This window comes from Dermacentor albipictus, chromosome 9 (genome assembly GCF_038994185.2).
Source record: "Dermacentor albipictus isolate Rhodes 1998 colony chromosome 9, USDA_Dalb.pri_finalv2, whole genome shotgun sequence".
Classification (NCBI taxonomy): domain Eukaryota; kingdom Metazoa; phylum Arthropoda; class Arachnida; order Ixodida; family Ixodidae; genus Dermacentor; species Dermacentor albipictus.
Window position 1 is genome coordinate 49,645,263 of NC_091829.1, and position 26,990 is coordinate 49,672,252.

The 26,990-nt window shown below is 45.0% G+C and overlaps 2 protein-coding genes across 2 annotated transcripts in view; both read left to right on the plus strand.

Moving 5' to 3' along the window:
• Window positions 1–1,315, plus strand: part of LOC135911939 (receptor-type tyrosine-protein phosphatase kappa-like) — an 88,853-nt gene extending 87,538 nt beyond the window's left edge. The window contains exon 34 of the mRNA XM_070526338.1: window positions 1,191–1,315. Within this exon, the coding sequence (XP_070382439.1) occupies window positions 1,191–1,268 (78 nt within the window). The 3' untranslated portion in view covers window positions 1,269–1,315. The remainder of the gene's footprint in view (window positions 1–1,190) is intronic.
• A 6,882-nt stretch (window positions 1,316–8,197) lies between these two features.
• On the plus strand, window positions 8,198–26,641 carry LOC135911920 (lysosomal protective protein-like). The gene is made up of 11 exons (XM_065444265.1): window positions 8,198–8,276; window positions 10,988–11,159; window positions 12,167–12,329; window positions 13,278–13,523; window positions 14,787–14,878; window positions 17,340–17,442; window positions 19,001–19,192; window positions 20,474–20,595; window positions 23,230–23,389; window positions 24,748–24,840; window positions 26,495–26,641. The coding sequence occupies exons 2-11, from the start codon at window positions 10,990–10,992 to the stop codon at window positions 26,573–26,575; spliced, it is 1,422 nt and encodes a 473-aa protein (XP_065300337.1). The 5' UTR covers window positions 8,198–8,276; window positions 10,988–10,989; the 3' UTR covers window positions 26,576–26,641.
• Window positions 26,642–26,990: the final 349 nt, after the last annotated feature.

Sequence of the window (26,990 nt, forward strand, 5' to 3'; positions counted from 1 at the left end):
CAATCTTACAGCAGAAGCAGCAGCAACAATGAGAGGCGCTGCTGTCCAAACAAGGAGTCGCGTTGTTTCATTTTCAGCGCAGCTTTCGCCGCTACTTCTACCGAAAGGTGGATCGTTGTAGCTCGCTCAGAATTCACGATACGCTTTTTTTGTTAAGTAGCTGCCATGGAACCATTTGGAGCGCTAATTGCGACCTCACTATGTAGACATTGCCTACACATGCATGCTACTGTAGCAGTAAAACCTGCTGACGACTATTTTAAAGCTAATGCGAAAGCGCGGACAGGCAAATTTTGCTGCGAAGTGTGCAGAAACGGCGTAAGCGCCCATTGAGGAGCACTAACACTGGAACTCAGCGGCTCGTCCATTCACAGTACTGACTTCCTTGAAGTTGCGACTTCAGTTTTGATGTATAACCCTTAACAATAAGCCTAATACATTAACAATGCACAAGGACAGCCTTAAATAGTTATAATCCTTAAGGATGACTAAAGATAGCAGTTAGACTAAAGGTATATTTGTGACCAGCGATGAAATAGGAAATACGCAAAGTACTCACGACGAAGATGATTAGCGATACAAGAGTGTACGGCTAGCTCCTGCTTTTTCTTGTTAAATTATACGTTCTCTTTTTGTTGATGGTATTCCCTACGCACATACCATGTGTTTGAAGTATAACCATAACGGCCAAAACAGCCACACACGCATCTACAAGCACAATGCAAACGGCCCTGGGGACAATTATTATTGCAAACACTTCCTCAATGGAAGAGATAGTGGCATGGAAACAAGAAACTAAAAAGGAGGATAGGCATAAAGCACCTCATTAACACAGGAGATGTAAACACTTGTTGATGCACTCTCCTTCCTAAAAGATTCCGCTAGTTTAGAACATTTGTTATGATCACCTCGCACAAATGTAACAATCCACTCCACATGTAAAACCCCGCTCTAGGGAAATTTTAGGTAGCACTAAATGTAAAATGGTCAGCGCCCTTTCTGTCGAGCAATTGTTGCTTATAAACAACTTGACGATTACGGCTACTCTCTATCATTTTCAGGCTCCTTGCAGGCCATATGGTCACTATCGGTTACATGTAGCGAGCACAGATAAAGTAATCAGAGCCTCTCCTAGCAAAAGCGGGTTAAGAACGTCACTGACTTGTCTTCTTTTTTTTTCTTTTTTTCAGGACCAGTACAAGTTCTGCTACGACGTTGCAATGGCCTACCTCGAGTCCTTCGAGATGTACGCGAACTTCCGCCAGTGATAAAGTTTGCATGGACGTGCCACTAAGTAAAGGTTGTGTTTACAAAACCTGTCATGCGTCACTTTGAAAGCGTTGGCCTACACGCTCATGGCCAGAATCGCCCTCTGTCTCTCATAAGTTCAGTGCATGACGAAGGCGCGACCCCAGAAATCTTCATTTGGCCATGCCCTAGGCCAACGTAGCCCAACCAATGCCCCGGTCAGTATTCTAGTATTGCTCTATCGCCCCTTACTATACAGGTCCGTCTCTTTGGTACCCCATTTCATTATTACAGCACCAGTTATCTGTTCTACGAACCACGTGACTTCCAGTGCCTCGCCTTCTGAACTATTTCCTTGCTCTCTAACTGCAATACATTTCTAGTCTAAGAAGTCGTTAAACTTGAATACCGGTTTTGCAAAACACTACCGCTCATTATTCATTCTGGCAATATTTTACGACGAACGCTAACTAGCGTGTAACTTGATCACTGCGTTTTTAGCGTTTACGAGCGCAAACATTTTGGCGCGTTGGAGAGTCCTTAGAAATGATAATTTGACGGGAGCTATTGTCAAATTCTTGTTTTTTATGGAACAACGCAAAGCATCCGTACTGCTCGAGGGCGTTCCACGAAAAAAAGAAAAGAAAAATGACAGCGGCCGTGAATCTTCGAGAGATTGCTGTCTAGCTGGTCTATTTTCACCTCCAACTGCAATTCGGCCTTACCTAGGTGCCCAAGTTTGTTGAATGCTCTGGAGTCAGCATTTTGATATTTACTTTTTATTATGCAAAATGGTGTTTTTTCCTGCAAACAGTTGTTCAAAATGTCCTGTGGTACATGTCGTGCGATTTTATCACATGAGCTGGATTATTTGAAAACGCGAACGTTACTGCAGGGTAAAATCGAGAATTGAAGACAGAAAATGAAAGAAACATTACTAATTACGATTGTAATTCATGTTAGGGCAAGTGCGCCATATGCGTAATTGAAGCCGTGTAGTATTGAATGTCGACTTCGCAGAAATCACGTACTTGTGCTACTTTCAAGAGATGCGTCCTCAATATCTGAGGCAAAGTGCTTTGATGTCGCAGGTAACACTCAACGGCTCTTTGTACTAGAGGGAAGTATGGACGAGAGCACAAACACATTTCAGGACCGAATTTCAGGGCGTATAAACCCGAAAATGAAAAATAGACCGATGTCAGAAGACATTTGTTGCCTACAAAAATGGGTGTCATTGCTGTGGAAAGGCAGCAATGTATAATTTCATCTTTTCCCGAAAAAAGCAGACACGCGTCCGAAACTTGGATAAAACTTCCGCATTGGGAAAAGGTGACTGATACTGTACCGGTTTGTTCGAAACACTTCACTCGGGATGACTTTTTTTCTTCCCGCCGACAAACAGCATTGATTTCCTTTTATTTACCTTAAAGAACTTGCTGGCGTTACGAACCGAGCAGTGTTATTTGTTTAGGCAGGCGCTTTCATAAATTATAGTGACGTACACTTAAGCATAATTTTGTTTTGTTAGTTTATAGTTTTCTCACCGAGCATTACTGTTAGTAATCGTGTAAGAAGCACGAATATTCTCGCTAGTGTACTTTTCTCTGCAGGCACAGTAGCAGGATTGATAATTGCATCGGAAGGTCTGAAATTTGTCATGACAAATCTTCTGTCGCGAGGCGACATATCGTTTTCATGTCATGCTTTAACTTAGGGGCGCAAGCAGGAGATGCTGTCAGTTCTTTCAATGCGTTGAGTTGTCAGTTTATTTACTTGCAAGGAATTCAGGAGCAACGGTAAACAGCACACGTTCCAGCCTTGGAGCTTTCGACCTGCGTACAGCGCCGCTATTCCCACATTGTGCACACAGCTAAATTCCGTTACAACTAGTTCGTTTCGTTTTCATGTCATGCTTCTACGCTAATACAAGGCATTTTGCCCGAAAGAAAACCCTCGCTAAATTTTGGATACCGGTTGGAAGAAACTGAATTTGGTCCGCGTGCTTGCTATTCACTTCTCTAGCTTCACCGGCGCTTAACAATTTTTACGAGCGGCAGGTGTCTGCTGCGTTCGCAAGCATGAGCCTTACCTCAAACACTGCGTATTGCGAGGATGAAAAATTGCTAGTCACCAGACGCACAGGACCTTATCAAACGTATGAGCTAACTATTTAGGGAAAGGCGAATACCGATCGACAAAGGGAACTCTCATGTGTTTTTATCCCCAGACACACTGACCAGCTAACAGCATAGTTTCAGTCTCGTTCTATAGCACATCCTTGTTTAGCTTCTGAAAGCACAACAGGCGCCACTACGTATATATTGTCAGATGCTATATGTGATGTACTGCAACACGGGTCACAGTGCGAAGGTGCCTATGAAGGTCAAAAACAGTCAAGTATCGTGCCTGTACCAGGGGACCAACGCCACGAACAGGTGCTTGCACCTATCGGAGGCTCGCTAGACGCACAGACACCTCCATTTATTGAACACTGACGTGCTTGAAAGGCTGTTCGTCTTTTAAAAAATCTTATCTGGCTCACTGAGCAGGCAGGACATTTGCGCACACAACGCAACTATTTCCGCGGTTTCGTAGTTGATATTCTTGAAACGGATTTAAATAAAGTGGTCGAAAGTAGACGAAACACCTCAATTCGACGCCACAATCTAGAAACCTGAGAGCACCACCAAACAAAAGAGCCGCCGTGAACCTCGATGTGTTATACATATATGTTTATTCGGACAGTGTTGCCAGCACAAGTTAATGATATTGGAGTTCCAATTCGACGCACATGCGTGATACACGCGGGCAGACAGTAACACGCAGTCTGATTGGGTGAAAATACTAGGAAGGCCAAGTGAACGCACACTGATGCTCGGCTCAATCGACCCTGCCGCGGAGCTAGAGCAACCTTCTGCATTCCGGTGCTGGCGTGAGAGTTGCGCGCACAAGTACTAACGTTCCTGGGGAACAGATGTGTGCATATCACGCCACGGTGCATAGAGTAGTCTGAACAGAACGGTGCGTACGCTTGAATCTGCAAACGTCGGTGTCAGCTCAGGCACCATTGAGCCGCGACGTGTGCGACGCCAGTGATGGTACTTCTCATCGTGCTGGCGTTGTGAGACGCCTGGTAGCTGCCAGGGCGCTGTTTCCACAGCGCAGTAGCAGTTGCCTCTCGTGTTGTGTGGCGGCAACATGTCGCCCCAACGTACAGCCATCAGCACGCTGAACACGAACGCTCCGCAGTGTGGCTTAGGCCGGCTTGCACTGACACCAGCGCCCTAAAGTGTCGCGCTCTGTTATCTCGGTATGTTTGCGGCGGCTTGCGGTAGCTGGAGCGCAGCTCGACTTGGCTGCTCGTCTTGTCTTTCTCTTGTGCCTGACCGGCGGCGAGAGTGCGCTCACTTGTCATGTCCGCTCCGCCAAGTTTCGCTCGTGGCTGGTGCTTCACGCGCGTCCATGAAAACATGCTGCGGTTTGCTTATCTCGGCAAAGCGAAATGGTGGGCGACAGTTCGCGCGCCTTTCTGGTTTGGCCTCAAAGCTGGTGCTTTAAGGAAATGACAAATAGGAAAAAGAGGGCAATACGCAGGTTTGTGGCCTTTGTAAAGGCAGAACAATAAATAAATCTGCAAATCCAGCGGCACAGTTTTTCATGTTTTTCATATATTCTCTGACAGCGCGCATCGGAGCTCTCTCGCGGAGTGCTCTCGCAGGTGCCATTCGCACCAAAATTGTGACGCAACCGTTCGTCGTAAAACATTCCGGGTGATGTCATACACTCCTGTCTGTGTTTGCGAGCAGTGCTTAAAATTAGAATTAGAATTAGGCTGACCGCCTGAAAAAGCAGGCAGATCCCATGCCCTGTGGGAAGCGATGTTATGCGGTGAGCCTACCAAGTTAACGAAACGAACAGAAGAGCACCAAGACGTAGGCGGCTAGATAGACAGACAGATCCTGTCGAAGTGGCAAATGTTCGCGAAGAAATGCATCGCATTTAATAAACTCAATTGGCAAACCGCAACCAAACCTCTATGTCTTCCCTAAATGACAAGTTTTCGCAATTCCCATACGTAAGCAGTCTTGAGTGCCTCTGCAGGATCTTTTTCCATAGGAACATACAGCCATTTAAAATATTAACTGTAGTTTGCCTTTTTGAAAAGCATGACACTATGAACAAGATCGGTAACCTGCTGTATAAGTCACCAAGATGCGACGGGGGTGTCGAGTTACGTTATGTGCACTTATAAGCTATAACATTTTACCTTTCGATATATTGCAGATATGGCCAGAGTCTTTCTAGTTACCTAAAAAGCCAGTTTCTTAACCGGCAACATGGTACTTAGCGTTTTCGGCAATACCTAGACATTAAAAGTGTAGTTTGAATTGCGTCCGCGCGTCTTTCTCGCTCAGGACACGCGCAGCTCTTGCGCCCGACCATGGATCTTCAGTGCATCGTGGAGTAAACAGGAAGCCAGACACTAACCTGGGAGAGCACTCCGATGCACTCTGTCAGAGAATATAAGAAATGAAGCGCATGAACAACTATGCCACCGGATTCGCCGATTTATTTGTTGTCCAAACTTTACAAACGCCACAAACCTGCAGTTGCTCTATTTTTCCTATTTATCATTTCCTTAAAGCGCAAACTTGGAGGCCAAACACAAAAGGCGCGCTAGCTGTCGCCCACCATTTTGCATTGCCGAGACGAGCAAAACGCAACGTGTTTTCTGCAAGCGGGTGAGGCCGTAACCACGAGCGAAACGTGGCGGAACGGACGCGTCAAGCGAGCGCACTCTCGCCGCCGGTCAGGCACAAGAGAAAGACAAGACGAGCGGTCAAATCGAGCTGCGCTCCAGCTAACGTAAGCCGCCGCAAACACACCGAGATAACAGAGCACAACACTTCGCGGCGTTGGCGTCAGTCCAAGCTGGTCATGGCCACGCTGTGGAGCGTTCGTGTTAAGTGAGCTGGCGGCGGTACACTCAGAAAAATGTCTGTGAAGCTTCAACGCAATACTGAACCTTGCTATCGCTTTCAATGATTCGCCTTTCCTGTGAAACTGGCCAATTTCTCGTTTGCAACAAAGTTTCCGTCATCAGACAGCGCTTGAGCCGTCTTTCTCTTTCTGTGGCATCGTTCACTGTGCAATCATCAATAAAGACAGCACTGAAGAACTTACGTCCAATAAGTGGCATTATATGTTGCGACGTTGGGAGCGACGTCCGTTGAAACAGATCCAGGACATGATGAATTAATTCGTATCGTCTGAAGTGGTTACACTCGTGTCAACACCAACGTTCTGTGGCAAGAAAACGAAAGCTACGGAGGAAGGCGTACGCGTGACAGCACTCCTGAGTATAGTCCCACTATTGCTCTCGTGTTTGGTATGGTTGATTGCAGAAAACAACACTTTTACTTCATACGGCACTTATCAGAGTATGAATTAATACGTACATTATGGCACGCAGTGGTACATTTGAGTGTAATTTTTTTCGCTTCACCCTACCCCCGTTTCGGCAAACCAATGCAAGTAGCAAGCTATGCTGATTCATCACCTGCTCTAAGGCATCAAAATGGAGAGCGTTGTCAAATTGTGCCGGGTTACGTTCCGCTATAAAGTATGTGCAGCAGTTGAAGCCCTGTAGCTTCCCCTTGTTCGCCACGTAACGTTGTCAAATAGCCAGGTGTACTTGTTTTAGAATATGTAGAATGAAAAAAATTGCCTGTAGCAAATAGCACGGTTATATTCCTTTAGCTGGATTACTCGAAGAGGCAAACATTACATCACCAAGAAAACTAAATGAATAATCAAACATTAGAATTTTATTAATTCAGTTTTGACAAAATAATATGGGCCACATATCGCAATTGTGAATTGCATTCAATGAGTTAGCAAGGCATATTCACTTGGAATGAATTCACAGTATGGCACGTTGCCGTTTTAGATAGTCATTTCGAAAGTGTGCGATGAAATACATCGGCGTTCCAGTTACTTTTTTGCTACTTTCATGTGTCATTCTTTCCCAACTCGCCCGGTTATGGCTATCATAGAAGCGCATTTTGATAACAGTTTTATGAACAACAGTGCATTTTTACTACACGTTTGAAGTTCGCATAGCTTGGAATCGATGCCATTTTCAGGATTATTTCCAAGTGAATATGCCTCGCATGCACCCCATTTAGAATTGGTAAAATACCATCCGCCTCAATGCAACTAGTTCAGAAAATACTTACGCAAATAATATGTGTGATTCAATTACGTAATTCAATTGTGCAAATATTAATTGTGCAAAAGTATTAGATTTTTGCTCTCTGCCACAGGCAATTTCTAATTATTGTGTGCAGTAAAAAAACGCGCAAGCACGTGTATAAACATATATATATATATATATATATATATATATATATATATATATATATATATATATATATATATATATATATACCCGCCGTGGCTGCTCAGTGGCTTGTTAGGCTGCTGAGCACGAGGTCGCGGGATCGAATCCCGGCCGCAGCGGCCGCATTTCGATGGGGGCGAAATGCGAAAACACCCGTGTACTTAGATTTAGGTGCACGTTAAAGAACATTTCCGGAGTCCTCCACTATGGCGTGCCTCATAATCAGAAAGTGGTTTTGGCACGTAAAACCCCATAATTTATATATATATATATATATATATATATATATATATATATATATATATATATATATATATATATATATATATACTGCATATCCGGTAGTTTCAAACCATAAACGAATACAATTTGTAATCAGGCTCCCTTCTGTCTGAATGCTGCTGATACGGTGAACGCACACTATCTTCTTCACCCACACACCGTATCCTGTGGTAGAAGATTATGTGTAATGCGATCGAGATTACAGCGGTGGAACAAAAGAAACTCGCGAGTGTTTCTGTCATTGCCGATAAGGCGCACGCATTTTGCAATCGAAACATCATCGGTGGAGGAGCGCCGGCCTCGGCACAGTTACAGCGAATCGCGGGAAAGCAGGAGTTGAGTAAGTGCCCGTTTTCTTCGTCTGAACGTTCTTTCAGAGTCACTACGAATTTGTGTACTTTTTCTGGAAACATGGTGAAAATGTTGCACTACAACTAGTGTCTGTCGTAAAGGTATTTAAAAGGACACGGAAGAGAAAGTTATGCTTGTGTTTACGCTGTCAATTACAATTCTACAATGCAAAAAAAAAAAGCACTCAAAACATTGAGTAGAAGCTCGACAAGGTACAACAGAGGCAAAAAGCAACGACAAGTGGCGACGCTGTGTTTAAGTTCCCGCACCAGCTCTCTGTGACGTCACAGATTTGGACGCACACCTGCTCTGGCGTAGTTAACTGTCTATCTGCAACTATAGAGTGTACTGTAATATAACGAAGGGCAGAGACTGCATGTAGTAAGTGTTACGAACTTCAAGGCAGAATTGAAGGCTGCGTATCTTGAGAGTAGTGCTAGACTTACTATTTGTGCTAAGCAAGCCAGATGACGTCACTACCCCGCTGCTTAAATTTTGCAACTGCTATATGCGCATTGAGTCAATAATAATAAAACTTAAATGACTATTTTCTTAATTAGCTACTTAGACACTGCGTTTTGACGCGCACGTCCATCTATCTCTTCCTTATATACACATAGAAAGGCGAACAACGCCATCTAAAAAAAATTAATGTAAAGAGTGGTACATATTTGTTTGTGGAATGGTCTTCCAGACAACATTGCATCCGAACGAGACCACGATAATTTCCGTCAACTCCTGCACTCTTTCTTTTCGCAATAAAAACTTGCCACTAGTATTTCCAGTTTTATATTACTTCCGGTGCCATGTTTTGTATACCACCCATGTATTTATTTATTTGTTATTTTGACAGCTTTAAGACCAAAGATATCCGTCATTTTTTTGTACCACAGCAAGTGTTTTTTTTTTTCAGTATACCACTTTGTGCCCGACTGCATTCCTTATGTTGATAAATGTTTTTACTGTGCACGCCATTAGTCCCTGCGTTTTTATCATGCCCTACCATTGCGCGTATTTTTAAACCCTGCCAACTGTTCATGCGCCTAGATTCCGCTTATTTGTCAGTATTTGGTTGCAGTTTCTTTTCTTGTTACTGCTGTCATTGTAATCGGTATACTTTAAAGTTCTTGTATCCAGTTTTGCCTTATGTAGAATGCCAGCCAATACTTCTTTTCTCTCTTCGTGTCATCCTTTTTCCCGCCCAACCTTCTACTTGCCGTCATACCACATTATCATCGATTCCTCTCCTTTATGTTAAACTGCAAATTTGAGCCGTACGTTATACACCGACAAGTTACTTCGTACTTTTTTTATTACCTCCCTTACTCAATGCCCTGTCAAGGGGCCTGTAAGGTATGTTCAATAAATAAATAAATATGACAGATGCTACAAATACGAGTACCAGCTTCCTCGCGTCCAGCAATTTTGGACATTGCCCATGCATTCGACTATTCACGGCAATTTGTCGTAGCAACGTTGCTCCAATGTAACACTTTTCGCCACGATTGACACACCGCTGCGACAAAGCAGGAAAGTTAGGAATAAGTGTCGCAAGTACCCATGTCAGTAGAAGGCCGTACCCTCTCGACTTTGCTGACTGCGTGGGGGCTGCAATCCAGGAAGTCTTCTGAAATATCAATTTCAATAATGATGTCCATTGAGTTACGCTGATACATTACGGTGAAGTTCGACAGATGGCTGCGGTGGCAATGTCTAAAATTCCTAGGTACGAAGGCTGGGGAAATATTCGGCTGTTTTCTGGGGTCCTACGGTTTCTGAGTTCTTGACGCCGATTGCACAGAGCATGATTGTGCATCACAGAGGCAGAAAAAGGTAAACAATTGTAGTCATGCTTTTCTTGCCGAAATATCAATCCTACCTGCAAATGTCAAAGTCCATGGAATATAGAGAAGTTACGATGTTTAAGACTTTTTTAGCTAATAACGGCAAAGGTGAAATAATCGCACCGTCACTTTCAAAACACTTTACGTGGAGCCTAAAACAACGCCTAAAAGATGCGACGAACAAACGTAACCTCAAGGAGGAAAACATCGTTGGCTTCAGGCGGATCCGGTACTGGGAGACTTACTGAATCGCAGCGTGCTGCTGTAACACGTGTGGACGCTAGCGAAATTTCACGAAAAGCAACGCCACGGGGCCACAACAACCACATGAATTTGTTAATTAGCGTTGATGGCTTTTTAACATGCCAATTATTTTCCGCTACGGCATTTCTGTCTCGGGCACTCTTTGTAATGCAAATGGCTGTTACACGAAGCCTTGGTATAAGAAGTGTTTAAGTGCCGAAGGAGGGGAAACTTGGATACACCGAGACAGGACCAACAATAAATAAATCCTGCTTTTTCGAAGCATGGTATATATCATCAGTCGTCTGTAAGTATACTCCGTGCACCGAATAAACAATGTTTAGCAAGCACTTGCAATGTCTTAATCTCCACTTTTATTTTTTGTTTGAATAACATGAATCGTGGAAAAGTACAGCACAGAGAATCCACCTTCGCAGAATCGTACGGCTCGGTATCACTTCTTAAACATGCATTATATATAATTTATGGTTGGGGTTCATAGTTTACCCATAGTGTATTGCCGTGGTTGAGCGTGAATAGGAAGGTAGTTATATTAACGTATTGGTTTTATGTTTTTCGTTTTGCCATGCCCCCGACCTCCTTTATTTTGCAGCAATGGAACTCTGGGCGCTGGCTTGCGCTGCTTTGGCAACAGCCTTAGTGGCGTACTCGCAAGGACCGCCTGAAGACGAAATTCTCTTCCTTCCGGGTCTGGCTGAACAGCCTAACTTCAAGCACTACTCGGGATTTTTGAATGCGGGAGCGACGAGAAAAATGTTCTACTGGTAAGAGCTGATAAAAACAAAACGAACACGCGTGTCTGGGCGTGGCGCAAACTTGACAAGCGTAAACGTGAAAATTTAAAAAAACCTTAGGCAAAACATTTTCTTATCGGTGCTTGAAAAGGCAGTGCACGAAATTCACATTGTTTGGAACATTCAAACGTGGAAACAGCGTGAAAAGGAATCCGTTTAAGAACGAATGTTTCCGTACAAGGCTGCGAAATCGCGTAAAATGCCTAGAAGGACACGTTATTGCACAATTTATCTGAACTAGCTCTCTCGCAACAAAGACAATACTTCTTGCGCAAACTACAAATATTACACGAGCCACTGGCACATAAGCAAAAGCATCAAATTAAATCAAGCCTTTCGATACACTTGTCACAAAAAGTATAACAGAACCCTAATTTCGTTTGGTCTAAAGATATTCGCCTGAAAGTGGCATTGCTCTAAGCTCAAGGCACCTAGCTCCAATCAAGGCTGTTTCCTGGTGGTAGAATTCGGTGCCCATGCACTGCGACAGAAGGGTTGGCAGAGCTAAAAAAGAAAAAAAAAGACTCCAGATGGTAAAAATTAAACGCGTGCTCTCCACTTCCACGTCTATCGCAGACCACGTATTCTTTCGAAAAGATCAACCCCACTGAGAAAAATCACGCAGTTCAAACGCACCGTGGGAATCGGTGTAAGCAAAAGTAAGCTCTTGCCAAACCGGCAAGGCAAAACGATGCAGATCGAGAAGAGGTGCGCAGAGATGACTCCGTCGATGAACGCGACACAGTTTCACAACCGACCACGGCTTCCAAACCACCCGACTCCACAAAGCTCTCGTGTGAGAGCACCTGCATTTTATGCGAGAATTGGTGCAAGTACGTGCTTTCGAGCGCTCGCGCTCTCTGGAGCCGTTTATCGCGACCGCTTCTTTCAATGTCTACACCTTCGAAAACTGGCGCCGTTCTTCGCCAGTGCAATGAGAAGGTAACCCGCTACAAAGCCTCGCTCACATTCTTAAGGTTCGTGGCGAGCCAAGGGACGCCCGAGAAGGACCCTCTCCTGCTGTGGCTGGACGCTGGTCCGGGATGCAGCGCCATGGTCAGCATGTTCAAAGAACACGGTCCGTTTCGTGTCGCCGACGGAGGAAAAAGTCTCGTCGCGAACCCGTACAGCTGGAACAAGGTGAGACACGTTAGCAGCGGAGCCCCGTGGCCTAATTTCGTAATGGCTTATGCAGGAGTTCGTTTCTTCCGAATCATTGTTGCTATTTTAGAATGGGGTCAGAAGGGAGAGGCGAAGCTCAAAGGGGAAAGATATTCACAAGTTTTACTTCAGCTACAACTAGTGCAACAAAAAACAGAGCCCACAAAGAAAATACAAAGTTATGCTAAATGGGCCGATGAGCCTTATGCATTAACAAATGTGTAGCACAGAGCATGGGGTGAAATTATTCCGCGCACCCACAACGTCACTCGAGAGGTATGAAAGCTCCTCGTCATTTTCGTAATGATTGGCGCTTCGAAAGGAAGAAACGAAAAATGGACGGAGAAAAAAATTGCAGGTTTTATAAATGTAGAGAAAAAAATTGAAACAAATCTTTACATGAGAAAATTAATGTGGAATATGTCGCCTCGCAAAATCATTTTATCAACGCCGTAACTCGGACTCAAAATCAAAAGGAAAAGACCACAGTTAGTTCCATCTCTCCGCAAATTGAGATCTTGCTCTGCGAAAAATAAAAACACCCACAGATGGTTCCTAAGTTTCAGTTGACCCTGCCCAAACTCTACCTTAAGTAATGAGCTCTAATCACTCATCTCCTATCTTCAAATATAAGGAATCGTCTGAATACGTAACGTCTGAAGCAAGCTGGGCGGAATGTGCAGAATTTGCAAGAAAATCACACTGAAGAAGTCACCAGTGAACTAAATTCACAAAAATATTAGTCAGGTATATAGCGGGAAGCTCAAAATTTCCCACTTGTCATGCAGTATGAGCCCCAGTACAACTTAAGAAATGACGGCGAGCAGTGAAAGGAGAGATGTACGTATACAGCTTAGCACTGTAACTTTGTATATGTTTAAAGTCACATGCCCCGTGGAGTGTAACCAAAACTTGCATTCTTTGCAGCTTGCCAACGTGCTGTACTTGGAGGCGCCCGCATCTGTCGGCTTCTCCTACGACCTCGTGCGCAACTACACAAGCAACGATGACTCCACTGTTGACGACATACAAGGGGCCCTCGAAGATTTCTTCAATAAGTTCGGCAGCTTGAAGGCGAACGATTTCTACCTCTCTGGCAAGGGAAGCGCTGCCACCTACGTCGCCATGTTGGCATCCCGCCTGCTCAAAGATCACAAGGGAATCAAGCTGAAGGCATTTCCTCCTTCAGTCTTTCATAGTCTCGACAGAAAGAAAAAAAACGCCCTTTATTTATTTCCTCTCTGGCAGCACTCTATACAAAATTTCTATCTGATACACTCCTCAGACATGCAAGCACTGGTTCTTGTTACAGGATAGGTTATATGTGTTTTGCGATGTTGGGAGTGGTCGTTGTCGGTGCTGCCTATCGTAACATTGTTGCAGAGGCATTTTTAGTAATTACTGGCGGACAGCGTACATTTACCGTTATCCTTAAGATACGAGTGCTGTAAACTGATTTGATTGGTTTTACTTGAATGTGAAGAACAGCGAATTATATTTATGAGACACACGTCACCTTTAAGAGGGAAGCGGCATACGTCAGCGCATAATTAGTTATCAACTATCAGCCCCATCAACTGACCAGGCACCACGTCCGCGTGTGAAATTTCGTCTTCTCAATGCACTGCTCTCCATCAAGCCTTTCTCACAATTTGCATCGGTTTCGCAATGGTGGAGGTCACAGAAAAGCTTGTGTGCGTCAAGTTATCCTTTCTCGCGAAAAACTTAGTTTATGTGAAATGGCTTGTTTTAGGTATGTACCACAAGGTAACATAGTCAGTCAGCTATATTACGTCGAGGTGCCCGAGCGGTGCCGCGAATGCACTTAGACGAAAAATGCTCCAATCTCTCATTCCATCTCTGTCCGGAAGTGATACGTACTTCCGCCCACACGGCGCAGAGCGTGCGCGTCACTTCCGCACCAAAAAATTGCGTGACAAGGTTAGCTTCCGTCAGCCTTTTTTACTTCCCGTATTTTGCACCTTGTGATTTCTTTTTCACAAGTCTGAAAGAAGGTGTGTGCATGATAAGGGATAAATCGACGGTACCACTGAGGGTGATCACTTTGCATTACCTGGTGAACGGTTGGGGACGAAAAGATAAAGCGGCAAGACAAGTCCATTGATTCCACCGAGAGCGTGCTTTGAATGTGACTTTTTTAAATGTTGGAATAGGTATGCGAAGTTAAAAAAAAATAAACAAATGGTTCCTCCATCATATAGGTTCGTCACCACTGTTCGTCACATGCAACGTTCACTGTGATAGAGTGTGTAAGCGCGACTGAACGAGGACGTAGAAAGAAACAGACTACTCAAACCAACTAGCCCGCTAACGTGTTGTTACCAAGTACATTATGATCCATTCATTTATAATGAAATATACGCAACGCACTTGTACTATGCAGGATCGAGATGCTTATTTGAACCTTTTTTTCAGGGATACGCCATCGGAAACGGGGCGCTTGACTTTCGCTCTAATGGGAACTCCCTCCTCCTATTCGGGCAGTACCATGGTATACTGGACACACAGTGAGTAGTCCGGCGCTGAGTAACCCTCGTTTCTCGTCCTGACAACTTTCTCAGAGCGCATAACGAATGCGACAAATTGAACCACGTGCCTAGTTATTTACGTAAACATTGGGAAAGATCGTATGCGTTTTTTTTTGTCGTACATGAATGGCCTCTGTCAGTTCGTCTGTGTCTATCCGCTCTCGACTGCGGTGGTGTTACTTACGCCTTCTTTTCAAAATCCCAAATCCTTGTCGACTCGATTACCTGTCTTCTCGAAGACATGCATTCGACTGGTACTTTCGAGCACTCTATAGCACGCTCGTGGTTTTGTGTATACATTTGAAATCGAGTGCATGGAATATATTCGGGTCGAGGAATGCTTATACCCCAGTGGTTGTGCATCTAAACGTGATCAGGCCCATCGCACCCTACTAACCTTTCTAGAGCTAACTAACTTAGGTTCACGTTTGTAGCGTGAACGTTCAACATTCTGTAGTAGCGAGACCTTCAGTGACCGGCCCTACTGTGTGTGATCTGTACTGTGTCCTAACGCTTCTTCCTTCGAAGATGGGAGGTGGCGGGTTCAAACACCTTGTAGTCTATATTGTGAACCGACTGCCAGTGAAACGGTGATTGCGTGCAGCTATACTTGGCGTCTCATCGTGGAGAGCACAATTAGCCGCATAGCAAGCTAGCCATGGATGTGATTGATAATTGTGGAGGCTGTTCGATGCGGCGTCACTTTAATTCCGGCTGCAGAGTCGAAACTCGGCGGAACAACGTGCTAGTGTACTGTGTTCTACTTTAGTCTTTAGATTTGTCCTGTTGCTCTTCCTTTCCTCTTTCCTCCCTTGCTTCATATCTTCCATTTCTGTGTTGCTGTCACCTCCCTTCAGAAGAGTAGGCAGGCGTTGTGCCCCTTCCGGTGGCAGTTGCCAGCCTGCTCCTCGCTTTCCCTTTCCTGTTAACTGTATATATGTGCATATGTGTTCAAAACAAATAATAATAATAATGAAAGCGCTCGCGTTCGTACATAATAGAACGAGGAGGCGCGCCCTCATCTTCGAGATGGGAGCACGTCCGAGATACGACAGAACATCTCGATCACGTGGCTCCTCCGATTGCTCACTGGAGAAACTGGATGTTCGGCTCGGGCAGGTTTTTTTTCCTCGATTGACGGTATAGGCATCGCCATCATGAGCCGGAGCGCGGCGGGAGCCAATGGAATATGCGAAAATGTTTGCATGTTGTTTGTCGGCGTCATTAGATAGCAACAGATTTCTTTGCCTGTCTATTTCCGTCCGAAATAGTTAAATAGATATAACCTGGAGCCGAAATTGCTTGCAAACCAGCACATGCCGCATGCCACTTTAACAAAGCCCGATTTATGCGTTTCTTTTGTTTTAATTCAGTTATCTGTTCCTTGGAGTAACATACTAAGTATCAATTGAATATCGACTATAAATAGATAAATAGATTTTTCCATTGAGATCAAGTGAGCCATCTGTAAAGTATTTATTATTCTTTCTTCGTTTCGGATAAGAGAGGCGCCCCAGCTAAGTCGTAAGAATTATTTGCAAAAAACCAGGCGTCTTCATCGTTCAGGGAAACTTCAGCAAATGCAGATTCTGGTAGTCCTAGAGTCTGTTCAAATGAGGTCTACGAATGGAAGTGGAATACAGGGGCTTTCTTAAATCAGGTTTTTTTTTTGTCTAGGTTCTATTCGCTCCTTCTCAACCACCGCAGTAAGTGGTCGATATTAGTTTAATCGAAGATTTGGCGTTGTGCCAGCCAATGACAGAGGGGAAGAGAATGGAAAATTTAAAGCATCATTACATAATAGGGCCCAAGGGCACGTTTTCGGCAGCATAGTGTCAGATGCGATTAGCGCTTTTGGTGCTTTTCCTATGCAGACTGTACCCCCCCCCCCCCCTCCCGTAGAAGTATGAAAGCAGGCTGTTTTGATGAGGTCTTAGTGGCTTAATGTCTTCAATAAGGCCACATGTTCGACGGGAAAGGTATCAGCTACAAAGGAACATGTCAGGTTCGAAACCAGACACTACGGGTTGTTTAGAGATTCATGGTTCTTCTCATAATTCGCACGAAAAAGAGATAGAGAGTACGTTTATTGTAAATTGAAGGGGTTTGCACTGGAGCACACTTAACATGCTACTGCAACTGCACGCAACCATCAATAAAATCATGCACACCATCTTTGCGACATTTAACACGCAAGTAATACACACGCAAATAATTAACGCATCTCGTTGAGACCAGCGACTCGCAGAAATGTTAAAAGCACCTGTGCAGCGCGGGATGCCCAGGTGGCATGAGTCCATGCTCATACATGTACGCATGTAGCGTATTGGAAATGTCAGATTAGTGCCGCACGTATGCAGCTATAGTTTGCCTGAGATGATGTACGAAAGTGTGCACATCTTAAAGGACATTTTTTGTAACTTGTTTCGCTGCGTAACAGGTTGTGGAGCCAGCTGTTGTCTTCGTGCTGCAACGGCAGCGCCTCTGAAGATACATGCAGCTTCGTCGAGCCGCCTTTCATATCTGTGGATTGCGCCACTGCAGTACGTGTATAGATTTCTTAAATTTTTTAACAGACGTAGTGGTGTTCTACACCGTAGAGCTCGGCATCGAAAGTCCGCACTTGCGTATGCGTGGACGCATTTGTGCCGGCGTCATGACCCTTTTGTGCGCACGTATCTGTGCGTGGACATGGCGTCGTGGAAAGCTTCCTTCTTGTAAGCATGTTTCATTAATAGCCCCACTTAGGCCCAAACAATGAAACGTTCCTTTCCTTCGAGCGCTTCCTAACGTTACGTGAGGCCTCCTTACAGCGAAGGACCGATGGAGGAAGCAAGCGTACTCTGAAAGCTCCCTTCACCCGCCCTCACTTAAGGAGCGGTTGCCGCCGTGCCTGGGTTCGAGATTATCTCTTAAAAGCTTTAGGCGAACACCAGAACACCACTATTCAATAAAAAAGGTTGTATCGTCGCACAATCTTCAAGTTGATGAGCTAATATAGAGAAGCGTGGACGCTTTCTTCTAGTTTTGTTTACTAAAGTTAAAAAAACGTTGCGCATTACAGTGCAAAACTTGATGTGCTCCAGCAACGCTGGCACGCCGGCATCTTGCAACGCCTAGCAACGCCTAGCAATGCTTTCATGCCGCACGCGTGACTGAAACGAACATGCCTGGCAAGACGTACCATGCTCGCGCTTCTCCGCAGGTGGGCAACAGTGCGCATGCGCAAGCGAATGCCACGTGGTTAAGCAGTGAGGTGAAGCGCTCGTTCAGGGCCAGGAGCGGCGTAAGGACGCATGAAGGTAGCTTTGGAGCTACCTTATGCTGAGGAAGCACCAAGGAAGCCTTCACCGAGGGCCCCTCAGTAAGGAAGCTTTCAGAGTGACATAAGGTAGCCTCACTGCAATGAAGGCTTCCTTACTGAGGCAAGGAAGATTTCATTGTCTGGCCCTTATAGTCCTTGTATATCGAGAAAATGAAGCCAAGGCACCAAGACTATTATTATTATATTCAGGCGCTGCGTCTACAAATTTCAGTTCGTCAAACCGACGATGTTCGAAATGTCGCATAATCCGGAAGCACTTCTGAATGGACCCGTGCGGCGATATTTACTAAAGTGCGACAGTTTTGAGGAAAGAGTTATAAGATAGAAGTCTTGATTGCTGCCTTCGGCAGCATGTGTTCAAGTGCTAGGTTGACATTCTTCGTTCTACCCCACAGAATTTTTTTGTGTAAAGCAGATTTTCTGCAAATGCATGAACTTTTATTATAATGCATGGTAAACATTCAAGATTGTACATAATGCCTGACGTATTCAGGCAGAGACCCCTCACTTGTAGGATCAGCAAAAGCAACCGAACATTCAAAATTTCTAATGCGTTCTTCTGCTGTGTATATTAAGTATTCTACATGCTTGTTGCTTCTTCGAGGGGCGTTGCCTAGCACTTGAACACACATATTTAATTTATCATGACGTATGTATAAATTTCGAAGTATTGCATGCCAGGATGAATGAAGCAAGCACAGGGAATTAAATGACTTCACCGCTTAACGGAAGTCAGACTGATCACCCTCACTATGTAAACTTCCTCTGTTGCTCAGGTGGAGGTCGCGGCACACTTGATCATAGAGAGAGGCCTCAACAGTTACGACCTTTATGACACATGCGTCGGGTTTCATCCTAACCTTGACAGAGAGTTGAGCGTCGAACGTGAAAGGCGAGACTTGGGGATGATAACGCCGCATCACAGGGCTCGGCAGCTCATGCTGCGAAGCCTCAACGTGAAAGAACCGGTGAGTGACGCTGTTCTGAATCAATAACCGAAACCTGAGAGCCTTAGTCCACGGAGAATCTGAGCAGACCAATGTGCGCTGCTGTTCGTTTGCAGACGCCAAATTCGTAACCGGCCGAAATGGGAGCTAATGCCATGCTCGAATAACTGAAATTATTGGCCAGAAGGTATTTTGAATTTGGATTTGGATTTATTTCTCCAGTTTACAATAGAAAGGAAGCAGAAGCTAAAGGCCATGTGGCCTGGCAGAGGCTTCTGCTTAATCCACGCTTTCGCTGAGTTGCTGGTGCATGTGCGCTGCGATCGGGGCCTTGTTGCAGCAGAAGTATCCTTCAGAAAGGTTGCCACTTGTATCACACTTCCTCCTTGCGGAGTTTGGTGACGTAGTCATTGGTTATAATTCACGAGAAACAGACATTTGACAATTTCAAACCGTGAATTTTCGAATTTCTTACGAGTCTAATAGTAACACTATTCCATTCTCACTCAAGACTCAGAATATTCACGCCTCCGTACTTTTTAGCATTTGTGTAGTGATTGCTAGGTCAACTGTGACGTCCGTCGCCTTGAGTTGTCAGGGATGCTCTGCTTTCAATAATGAGTTACGTAAAGCATATGGAACAAGGGTCGTGACATATACGAGTCACTACGGTTGCCTGGCTGCCCCGCAGCTAAACATGTGAGGACATGACCATTCGTTAGACATAAGCAATGCGCCTATATAGCAGCGCCGCAGCTCAATTTGACTCATACGACGTCAAAATACTGTAGGTACTCGTACAACATACTGCAACATGACTAGCTACAGAATTTAGTCAGGTTGTTTCTCACCGTATCATACTGCATGCTACGGTATCCCTTCAAAAGGTATGTACACTTAGAAGAGCGCATAAGCTGTTTAGTTTAGTGCAGATAAATGGAATGTTTGACGGACGTTCATCATGGAGCTACAGCATCTTTCAGTGCCCAGAGTATAATCTGTTTGGTGCAAACTTGGTAACAGCGTGACAACGACCACTGTATTCGCAGTGCACGGAACTCTGATCATTGCCGTATCGACAGGCGTCACGAAGACGAAGGTATCTTTAGAAGATTTACAATATTCTAGAAGTTACGAGAATCATGCGCAACTTGATGTCATCTTGAATGCCCCTGCTTCGCGTAACTCTCTGCCGATCGGGGCGGGGTTTCTTTCCCTGTGAAGGGACCGTTCATCCTTGCTAAAATAATTTCAGCAAGGAAAGCTCGAAATAAAGTATTCTATATCGTCTTTCCTCGTCAGGCAAACCTCAACTCAAACCCACCATGCGTGACTTTCGACGACGTGGCCACCTATCTGAATCAACCTCAGGTGCGCAAAGCTTTGCATAACGCAGATTCACCGATGCTCTGGACACCGTGCAGGTGAGTTCTCCCATTCATGTTGCCTTCTAAAACGTTATGTCGAATTATACTTCAACGTCGAGCCTAACATTCGTGTCTCGCGGTTGCTGTTGGACCCATGTATGTCCCATGCATTGTCATAGCGGGTTAAAGCTCTCTACATAGCGCAAAGCGAGGCCGGTGTGCACAGAAGGAAGGCGCTATCAGGAATAAGCTGTAATAAGGAAAGGGAGTAAAAATAATTATTTTAAAACTACGCATGTCTTGCACACTGTGGGACTCGGTCTAAGCGAAGCTGTGTTCAGCCGGCAAGACAAAACGGCGAATTTCGATAAAAAATTCGAAGCGGACTGCGGCGACAAACGGCCCCCGCGAACATAGACAAAGGCTATGGAGAAAGAGGTCCCTATACAGTGAAATGCGACACAGCCTCACCACCAGCAACATCTGAACCTTCGGGCACCACAAAGGTCTCGAACACAGCACGTGCGCTTTAAAGTGGGAGCCAGTAACGCATTATTTTATGGATGCCACTTCAGCCTGATAGAGTAGAGGGGGGGGGGGGGGGGGGGAGGGAGGAGTCACTAGGTAAGTATTTGCGCTGGACTAGTCAGTTTTGAGTGGCGAAGACCACCAGCGACTTCAGCACTGCTTTGCGTGGGGTTGATACGCCAGCAGGGCGGTTGTAATCGTCGTCGCTAGCGACGGTTACTGCAGTGGTCGAATTGGAAATGCGTGTATAGGTTAGGTTGGCTGGTTCATGAGCATGATGGTCGTAGACTACGTGATCGCCTGTCGGTCCGATGACGTCATGCAGGTGGGATGGTGTGTAGCGAAAGGCTGACCACTCTCGCGCGGTGCATCTGCCCGGAATCTTTGATGAGGATGGACATCGCTGAACTGCGCGATATCTCTAGCACGTCAAGAGTAAGGACAAAACCGGCTTGCACCTGCTGCAGTAGTTCATGGCCCTTGCGGCACAATCCTTGGCGCAGTGAGTTCGAATTTGGAGGTTGAAGACGGGCATGCTCGCATCGATGGCAGCTAGCATCGAGCCTCCGTCCGTTCTCAGGGTCACGGCAGAGGTCAGAGTAATGAATGGCACCTCGGAGGGTTTCAAAGGCCGTAGGCTGGGCGGCAACATCGGCGGCACGGTGTCATGTTGGTTCCAGCGCATACTTTGTCGGCAATCTCACGGCATCGAATTTTTATGCGACAAGGAATCCAGCTGACTGCGATGACAACGCCCCTTTTGAGGACCAATTTGCACGGATTCTTAAGGCGATTAACTGTCGAATATACGTAGTGGCGGAAGTGGCAGGCCGGTACAATGACTTGCGAGTCGGCATCTATGTCTCTGCGACACGGAAACTTCTCGCTGTTGGCACTGATGTGAGCCTTCAAAGATCTAGATGGAGTTGGTGGGAGATTATTATGCTTGCAATTGAGGCCGCATGCTTCTCAGATCACACAAACGGGAAAAACAGCCAAAGAAAGCTATTCACTTCAACGAAGCAGCGACGCACTAGAAGCCATATCTGAGCTGCTGTGAGGACGTAAACGGTAGCGTTTGTTGATTCATTGTATAATATCGTGAAGAATAGAGCCGGCCGCCTGCACATCTGTCGAACTAGTACCCGTATGCATAAACCAACTCGTTATATGTGTACCGTTCTGTGTCGAGCTATTCGACCAGACAGCAGAAGCAGCCACGATCAGCAATGTTATGGAGGCTTCGCTAAGAAAAATACAGCAGACTTCTGCGACCTTGCAGGATCAGGACCTAATTTCCAGCGAAACGGTTTCCTTCGAGCAATTACAATAATAATATCGGTAGCCCGTAATTAAGTTTCATACTTTAAATCAAAGCGCCTGTATGAGTGTCCCGTTTAAACTTTTGACTGCGGGAAACGCTTCCGAGCGTTACAAATTTTACATTTGGTTCCGCTCCGTGCTGCAGCAATTCCTTTGTCAATTGTCTCATACACAGGACAGCACTAATAAAAATTCACTTGGCTATGATGACTCCCTCTCTCTCTCTCTCTCTCTCTCTCTCTCTCTCTATATATATATATATATATATATATATATATATATATATATATATATATATATATATATATATATATATATATATATATATATATATATATATTGCCATATTTACTACCCCCGTAGGCGTACCGGCATCTTTAGAGGCCGTATAAATTTCAAACGACTAATTCCTTCATGTGAGCGAAGCTTTTTATCTCTTCTTTCATGGTGCTTGGCGCATCTTCTTGGTTGGTTTCTCGCCTAGTAAAGTCAGCCAATTCCCGAAGCAATGCAAAGCGCCGTCACGTGGGTGACGTGGCAGGGTCCACGCGTCTTGCCGGGCAGGCACATAAGTGACATGCCGCAAAAGGTATACCAGAAGGTGAACAGTTTAATGCAAGTATTTAATTCATCGCTTCACAAAAGCCTCGCCTCACATTGAGACTGACATGCGCTTTGCATCTGCTTAATTTTTTTTTTTGTTTCACAATCCTATGCCTCGCATACTAACGAAACTGGCTTAGCCTTAATGTCACGTTACGATACAATATGAAGAAAGTTTGACTTGGAGAATGCATGTTTTGCTTTTCTGAGCATTGTGCCTTTTTTTTCTCTCTCAAGCGACCATCTGCTTTACGCTACACAGTACATCACACTGCGAGACGTCGTCAAAGAGCTTGTAGACTCGAAACAATTGAAGTCGTTGTTCTACAACGGAGACACGGACTTGACTTGCAATGTTGTCGGCAACCAAATTTTCGTCGATAGCCTTGGTTACGAGGTGAGAACTGTTTACTCATTTCTCTTTATGCGTGAATTTTTTTAGATACAATTTTGAGATCGTAGGGGACAACAATGCTAATTTATTTTGAGCAGCAGAGCAACTGCGACGGAAAGGCGATGATGCGGGTATCGCTCCCCTGAACCAGAATAATTTTTTTTCTACAACTGTCCTGTTCTATATTTGAGCAATACGCATGTGCTTCGTGGTACTCGTGAGAGGAGTGAGAATATTTTGTTTCACAGAACTTTCCTACGGCGAATGGTAAGCGGGTTCGTCCTAATTGCCTAACTAATATGAACATTGAAAAGAAAATGAACTATTGCTTATAGGGATCTTTAAGCGCAAGGTGTTTAATGCCTTCAGAGTATTCTCAGATGTTAACTCGACAGACGAAAGGGACATCACATCACTTTATTTTTCTTAAAGACCCATTTTGGGGTGTTACATAAGGGGTGGGGTTTACAAGATGCAGGCGTTCACAGAAGTCGAAAATGGGGATGGACAGGTTATGGCAGCGATATGGTGAACTTTACAGCGAGAAACCGGATGGAACTGAAATTCCTTGTTTTTGTGTAAAATACTAATGCTCATTTATGAACGGAGTTTCAACGGTATTACTAAGGGATGTCCCCGAATGCTTTCCCACCATGGAGGGTCACCCGTCCGTGGACATTAGCAAACACTCCGAACTATGAGATGACTCTCACAGAAACACGGGAGAGCTTGCGCTGGCAATGCGTGGTTTCCCTCACTTGTAGTTACAGCCCGCATATATCAGACAGGAGCATCCGCTAGGCAGCAAGTGTATACAGGATGACATTACTCTGTGTTTTCTTTTTTTTGTGCTGGATTTTGTGTATTTATGGGACTCGAATGTATGCGTCAGTGTCGTTTATGCGACATCTTTTTTTTAACAAGTGCCCGTACTGTTTTTATGGCATTTGACGTAATTGTCTGAGTTTATTGTGAAGACTGAGCGTGTTTCACTTGTTTGTTGGACACGGGTTTAGGGTTAAGTGCGTGTGACATATTTATATGATTTTACTGTAGGTTGGAGCAGGCTTTTACGTGACTTTTTTATCTTTATGGCCTTCATTAAACCTATATATAGTCGAAAATCCCTCACCTGCGCTATTTAAAGGCACCAACGCATTCCAAATAACCGCGATTTCCGGAAATAAAGCTGCAGTGTTCGTTGTTGAACGAAAACGCGACATCTCCTGGTAATCGTAGGTATGCACTATTGCGAAAAGTTCTTTTTCTTCTCTTGACTTAGAGTTAAAACATCTTGCAGCTGAGCGATCCATAATAGTTTCCTGTTTTGAATGACTACCTTCTCGAACCCTCATTTTCAGGTTCTTTCCGAATACAAGCCTTGGAAACTTGGCGACCAAGTAGCAGGGTATTACCAGACCTACGAAGGAAACGTCACCTTCGTGACAATCAAGGTAAGCTGGCGTGCCCACACTTCATTAGCTATGCTGTTCAAGACGAGTCCAACCACTGCATTAAAATAACATAGTTAGGCTAAGCGCTTCACTACTACGACCACCAACTATCATCCTGCCCCCACTAAAATATTGCAAAAATGTCAGCAGCCAGAGCTTGGCAGCAAGGGTAAATTCCCGTTACTCGTAGCTCGGGCGGGGGCCGATGCCACGAGTGCAAGTACAACAGGCGTCTGCCAGCAGTTTAACGATGGCCGTTATCCACTACTATAGAGGGGACCTGCAGCCACTCACATTTCTTTTCCTATGTACAGTGAACACTCGTTACAACGAAGTCGCCGGGACATAAAATCAGCTTTGTTACATGCGGTATGTTGTTTAAAGCCGACATGCTATATAAAAAAAGAGTCTATGGTAAGGGTAGGGAATTGCGCTCCAACATTTCCAGATCTCGTACAATGTGTATCGAAACACATTCACGCCCGATAGTAGGGGCATGGGCAGTGGAGAAATTCTGCTGAAGCCCATGATGTCACACACGCAGATATAAGACGTTGCTGCCACATTGCGCATTGACATTCCCAGCACTCTTTACCTCCTCAGGTGATGTGCAAATCATTTGCAATTAAAGTTTTCATGAAATTATAGGGTGTTATGTGGTGAAACCATGATCTGATTATGAGGCACGCCGCAGTGGGGGACTCCGGAATAGTTTCAACCCCCTTGGATTCCTAAGTCTAAGTACACGGGTGTTTTAGCATTCCGCACCCATTTAAATACGACCGCCGTAGCCAGGATTCGATCCCACGACTTCGTCCCTAGCAGCCCAACATCATAGCCACAAAGCAACCGAGGCGGATTGATGTGAAGAATCGCAAAGCATCAAGGCGCATGCTGCGCTTTGTGGCCCTGCGTGGAGCTTCGCTTCGCACTTTAGGGTAAGCGGAGTCTGGTGTCACTAAACACCGTGTAATTCGCTCAAAAAAGGGATGCACTGCGATTCAGGTTCCCATAATCTTCGAACAAAGCGACATTTCGTATAAAAAGACTTTATTACGTCGACGATTTACTGTACAGTTTCAATCCTTAGCAATGCATTTGATATCTCTTTATAACTCTAGAAATTCGAGACAATATTGCGCTGTGATCGTACGTGTGGAGGTCATCCAAAGCAAGTAGCCATATATCGCCGGCATATCCATTCGCCACGCCATGGCGATATTTTGATGACTTGTAAAAAATGTCAAACAGCTTGAACTGCGACCTATATTGTAATTTAAATGAAAACGTTTAATAAGCAGGTCTAATGGTAAAATTGGAGTAGTGGCTCAAAGAGCTTGACCTGTATTGGCAAGCGCATATAACTGCCTGCCAGACCAGTTCCAAGATTGGCGGCATTGAGAAATCTCTCTGATACAGCCCTAGTTGATGCACAGAGCCGCCACCAAAACGTAAGTATCTGCTCAGAAGAACAGAGCAGAACACGTAAGACAGAAATATATAACGCTTAATAATCACTGTAGGGTGTTCGAAGAGCGTCAGTGGAAGGCTTTCTGTCTTATTGTGATCGACCCACAGTACTGAGAAAGCGGGCACGTTAATAAGCATGCCGCGAAGAAGGACACCATAAGGTGTTCACATTTCTTTTTTACAGGGGGCCGGCCACCTCGCTGCACAAACCAAGGCGGAGGAAGCGCTTCACGTTATTTCAAGACTACTCAAGGGCGACGCATAAAGAAGTTAACTGTATACGCGGATTACTAGGTTCAAAAATAAAAAAAAGTGCAATACAATGATATGATCTCAGTATTGTTTGCACCCTTAACGGTGCCGGCTTGTATCATGGCTAATAACCTTAGTTTTAATGTTATAAAGATACGTTGCACATGACTTTCAAGCTTGACGTACAACCAGGGTGCAGAAACTCCCTATACCTCCCTGGGGATACTTGGTCCCATGCCGATACGCTGCGGCAACGCCACTTCCACTACTGGCGGTTGCCGGATATGCAACTGGAAATAGTTCATAAACAAGACAATGCCTCCATGACGTCACTGATGAGGTTAGAGGGTAGTGGGGGAGGGCGCGTCACCGGGAGGAGGAGGCTTGCCGCGAAGCCCTACCTTCCCACTTTGCAAGCGGGTTGTGTC